This window comes from Aegilops tauschii, chromosome 3, assembly GCF_002575655.3.
Source record: "Aegilops tauschii subsp. strangulata cultivar AL8/78 chromosome 3, Aet v6.0, whole genome shotgun sequence".
Taxonomy (NCBI): Eukaryota; Viridiplantae; Streptophyta; class Magnoliopsida; order Poales; family Poaceae; genus Aegilops; species Aegilops tauschii.
The window spans coordinates 521,150,317-521,155,265 of NC_053037.3; the positions used below are offsets into that span (position 1 = coordinate 521,150,317).

The following is a 4,949-nucleotide window of genomic DNA, read 5'->3' on the forward strand; positions in this document are numbered from 1 at the left end:
AGCCAGCTGCAGCGTCGTCGCAGCGCAGGAATTGAAGAGAAGCGCTGGTGCTCTTCGAGTAAATGCTTGCTTTATTGAGTACTCACGTCTACTACTACTACTTGATCGATCGACCCATCCACCTGACCAGTCCTGCAGAGGATCCATGCAATGATGCAGCATATTTCACCACAGACAAGCGCGCGCGCATGCACCGCAGGCCCTAGCTACCTAGCTCATTACGTACCGTAGCATGCCTTGTCCAATCGTATGTATGTGTAGCCTTCCTAGGTCACAGCCACACACAAGTCAACCCAGAGATATACTACGAGAGCTACTACTACTGATCTACTGTAATCTCGAACAGATTCAGCAAAACCTGCAAGGTCAGCTCAACCAGTAACCAGGGCAGAGCAGGCCATCCTACTTACATGCATGCCTTTCTTTTTATTGTGTATTTTTATATCTATTTAGTCCAAATTTGAAACAAAATACTTCCTTCGGAATTTCATTGCGAGTCTAAGGTGAGAGAGGCGTTTTGGATCTCGGTTTCCATGAAGACAGAATTTTTGAAAAATTCAAAAAAAAAGGGTTAAAAATCCCGAAAAAAATTGTACAAGTAAACAAGGATGTGGGGTGTATGTGTGTAAAATTCCAGGTTGACATGTACAAAAAAGACAAATTCATGACCGGGAGGATGAATAGTATCATGTGTTAAAATGCCCTAGTTTTTTTTTCGCACAGCCCTCATTTCAACGCATTTCGTCCTAAAAATTTACACAATTGTTCATTATGCCTTCATCTCTATCTGTATTTTTTCAGATTTTTTGAAATGTAAAATAATGAATTTTCATAACTTTTGAATTTTGCATTTGGAGGCCTCCATGGAACTCGGCCTCAAAAAGCAATTTCCGGTCATAGGCCTACTTTGATTTACAGAAATTATGTAGAAATTTTAAAAGATAACTTGTATTGAAAATTTCTTTGGAGCCTCCCTCACATTTCGAAGAGAAAAAACATTAGCTTGGACATAATGAAATTTCTTTGGAGCCTCCCTCACATTTCAAATGTCATCTCACATCCTATGATTTCCATACTCCCATGATATTTCAATCCTATAAAACAAAGGAGGCTCAACTGATTGAACCCTTGCATAATTATGGGGATGCATAGTGAATCTAACTAATCGTCAGAAACCGGCACGAGACCATTTGATCCACCACACATATTTCTATACATAATTAAGGGAGGGGTCCGTTCAGGTGGTAGAAGTCAAGGACAAACACCATGCATGGATGCAGCGGTACAGCAAAACACAACAAGGAGAAAGATGCAAAGTAGACATATGCATTCATGCCAAATAGACTAGTAAATCAATTAACACTCTCGCGATCAAGATAGGTAATAATTCAGGTCGTTGCACAGCCACCTAGGTCTTCAACATGGTGAATCTTGTTCCTCATCAGCAACCTATAAAACATTGGCAAATATCAAAATGAGGTCAAAGATAGTTCCTTCGCTTTTGATGTATGAATAACTGATCAATTATTAGTTCTTGCTTGTACTATATTCTGGAGTATACTTGTTCTACTTGTTAGGAGAGGGAACTGTTACTGCCCAACTGTACGTAGTCAACGTTTGATAAGTTTATACAGAGAATGAAATGGACGGATTATTTCCACTTTTTTCTTATAGTAGAAGACTAGCTTAATGCCCAAACTGCTGAAATTGGAATGCATCACTGTTGAATATGACAACACAACGCAACTGTATCGGCAGTTCAGCGCCAAACTGTTCATGATCAGCTACTTATCACTGGTACAAACAGTTTTCTTCTTCTTCGAAGCCACACTGGAAAGATCAATGCTAATTTCTTTTATTATTCGCGCCATTTTAGCTCATTCTTGTTGCACTTAATTTGTCTTACCACTTAGGAGTACACTTAACTTGAAAAAGAGATGTACGCGCAATAGTAGACATGAAATATCAGTAATTTTCCCCACAGGTGAGGTGTTTAGGTCGCAGCTGGCTAGCTAGCTCTACCTGCTGATAGTACCCATGAGGCCATGACTTAGAAATTTATAATACCTTACGAGTTAAGGTACTCCACTAGCTATAGCTACTTAGCTAGGCATGGCACCTAAGTTGAAACGCATGCTGGAGCACTACCAAGAGGTCATGTATGAAACAGATTTTTGTTTCTACATTGGTCGACCAAGAGCACCATATTTTTTGCGTCCATTCACGCTTGGCGTGCATGTACTCCTACTAACCAAATGCTGAAGATATGTTCACCACAAGAGTGTGCATGGACACTAACAATAACCGGAGTAAAAGCTAAACAGTGCGCCGAGGCCTGATTAATGGCTGCGCGCGCACACGTAACGAATCAACAGCATTACTACTACAAAGAAATCGGGCAGCCAATCATCAACATTAATTGGGTTCCAACGCATCATTGCACACAGTAAATAAACTAACCAAAGAACCGTGATGATTTATTCATGATCAGAAGTGGAAGAGGAAGACCGGCCAGAAGAGTGTGGTTAATGCCGCACCTGGCCTGACAGAGGGCAGCCGCTCGATCGGCTACTGCCCGGCACCGCCCCTCTCGTCGCTGCCGGCGATGCCGGGCTTCAGGAACGACGAGCCACCGAGCATGCCGAGACCAGGCACCGACCCTGCGCCGGCCATCGCGGCTGCGGAGTACCCGAACTCGTAGCCGCCGTTCAGCCCCAGCCTCGCGATGGGCTCGGCCGCCTCATAGCTCCTGGACAGCATCTGCACGGCGGCAAACTGATGGTCTTGCCCGAAGCCCGTGACGCCGCCGACGGAGCCAAGCGCCGCGGAGTGCCCGACGTTGATGAAGCTTGCCACGCCGTTCGGCACCGCGCTGCCGATGAACTCCGCCATCGCCTGCGACCCGTTCTGCCCCGCCGCCGACTGAAGCAAGGATCACAGTCAAACACCACCAACAAATGTATGTGCATCAGCGTATGAGCGATGATCGATGGTAAAGAAGATGGACGAGCGTGATGCAAATGCAATGAATCCTCACCTGGTATTTGGAGAGCTCGTACTTGGCGCGGGCGAGGTCCTGCTGGAGCTGGCGGAGGTTGCGCTGGAGGATGGAGATGACGGCGACGCAGCCGTAGACGGGGTCGCGGAGGCGCATGTCGGCCTCGTAGGCGAGGGAGTTCACGGCGTCCTCGCGCTGGTACGGGTGGAGCTCGTTCAGCAGCTTGGTCACGTTGCTGGCGCCGAAGACGCGGTGCACGTGCACGAACTTCTGCGGGTTGTCCGGCGGGAAGTAGGGCGCGAACACGCAGTCAGGCTGGCACTTGCGGCGGAGGAACTTGCACGCCGCGCACGGCGACCCCGTGCCGCACACCCCGCCCGCGCCGTTGCCCCCAGCCGATGAGGCGGCCAAGGTGATCACCGATCCTCCCGGCGCCGGCAACGACGACGCCGACGACGAGGCCATCCTTCGCGCCTACTGAAAGAAAAGGAAGCACGAAAGGTGAGAAGGCTCTCGCGTCGTGTGCTCTTCTTCCATGAAATCTGTACGTTGTCAGGAAGCTAGATGCAAGCATAGAACCTAGGAAGCAGCGTATAACCAGAAAGAATCCGTGATTTTATTCTCTTGCCAAATACTCCATGAAAAACGAACGATGCCTAAAAAGCACGAGAAAATATACCAAATATGTACTCGCATCTCCCATAAATTAGAAGGAAACAAATACATGGCAAGAAATCAGAATAGAATTCGTTTCCTTTTGAGCAGAAATGCCAAGAAAACTCTGGGCATGTGCCTTTCTTGGATCAATGGCTGGAAGCGTAGTTAACTGGGACCAAGAAGAGAAAGGAAGAGACTACAAAAAGCAAGGGGAGAGAGATAGACCGAGTGGATAAAAGAAAGGAAGAGAAGCTATCGGATCCGGCGCCGGCGGTGGATGGCTGCCTACCTACGTACGCACGTACCCTTTTTGCACGATCTTTCTCCGCTATCTCCGCGCGCCGCCGCCGCCTCTTGCTGCTCACCGCCCTCCTCGCCTCCCTCTCCGGCCTCCCGGCTGTTGCTGCTCCTTTTAGACGGAGCGAGCTTCTTTTTGCTCCCTGCGGATTTACCCTGTACAGGAATGAGAGGGAGAGGGAGAAGTGAGGAGGTTAGGGACAGGCCACCGAAAGATGGTGAGGTGCGTCGTATATGTTGCGAGGAAGGGGAGGAGAAGCGGAGGGGGGATGGATGTTGGCTTGGGAGGGGAGGTTAAATGAATGGAATTTGATATCTGTGTTCTTTATTGGATGGGTAGATATTAAGGAAGAGAGAGAGAGAGAGAGAGAGAGAGAGAGAGAGAGAGAGTTTGTGAGGGAATGGAATGAAAGAATACTGATTGGACCTCCGAGGTCAGTGTGATCATCTGCTCAATCGTATCCATGATCATTATGTTTTGTGTAAAATTTCAGTTCATGAGAAATACATTGATGTGCAGCACGGAAGCATGTGCCTCTGGGAGAAAGATATAATTTTAAGTGTAAAATGTTAAAAACTGTGCGAATCAAAACTTAGTTTAACTTTTCGTGAAAACATTACTACCTCCATACGTCTTATATTTAGGAATGAAGGTAGTATTAATCTCTTCTCGCATAATTTGTGTGCATGATTTTTTTCCTAAGCACTTAATATTTTATTGCCCTAAAGTTAATTATTTTCATGAAACTTTGGAATCTTCTATTTCGACATAGTTACAATCACTACCTATTTTTCGTAGACATACAATCAATGCCACATAAGCAAGTCATGCATGCAAGTCATAAATTACTCCATCCGTTCTCAAATACTCCCTCCATTCCAAAATATAGTGCGCCCGCGCTTTCCAAGGTCGAACTTTGACCATAAATTTAGCGAACGAGACCGACTGCGGCGGGAGAAAAAGTTACATAATTAAAAACTTCTTTCGAATACGAAT

General features: G+C 46.4%; 1 protein-coding gene across 2 annotated transcripts; it reads right to left on the reverse strand.

Annotated features, from left to right (window-relative positions):
- Positions 1-1,189: 1,189 nt before the first annotated feature.
- LOC109780768 (LOB domain-containing protein 6) lies at positions 1,190-4,257 on the reverse strand. Of its 2 annotated transcripts, none has more exons than XM_020339348.4 (4): positions 3,961-4,257; positions 3,038-3,475; positions 2,538-2,922; positions 1,190-1,449 (listed from the first exon to the last, which is right to left on the reverse strand). In XM_020339348.4, exons 2-3 carry the CDS (start codon positions 3,461-3,463, stop codon positions 2,569-2,571), a joined length of 780 nt encoding a protein of 259 aa, XP_020194937.1. In that variant the 5' UTR covers positions 3,464-3,475; positions 3,961-4,257; the 3' UTR covers positions 1,190-1,449; positions 2,538-2,568. The 2 variants fall into 2 exon arrangements, with proteins under 2 accessions (XP_020194937.1, XP_020194938.1); XM_020339349.4 differs by having other exon boundaries at positions 3,945-4,253.
- Between the last annotated feature and the right edge of the window lie 692 nt (positions 4,258-4,949).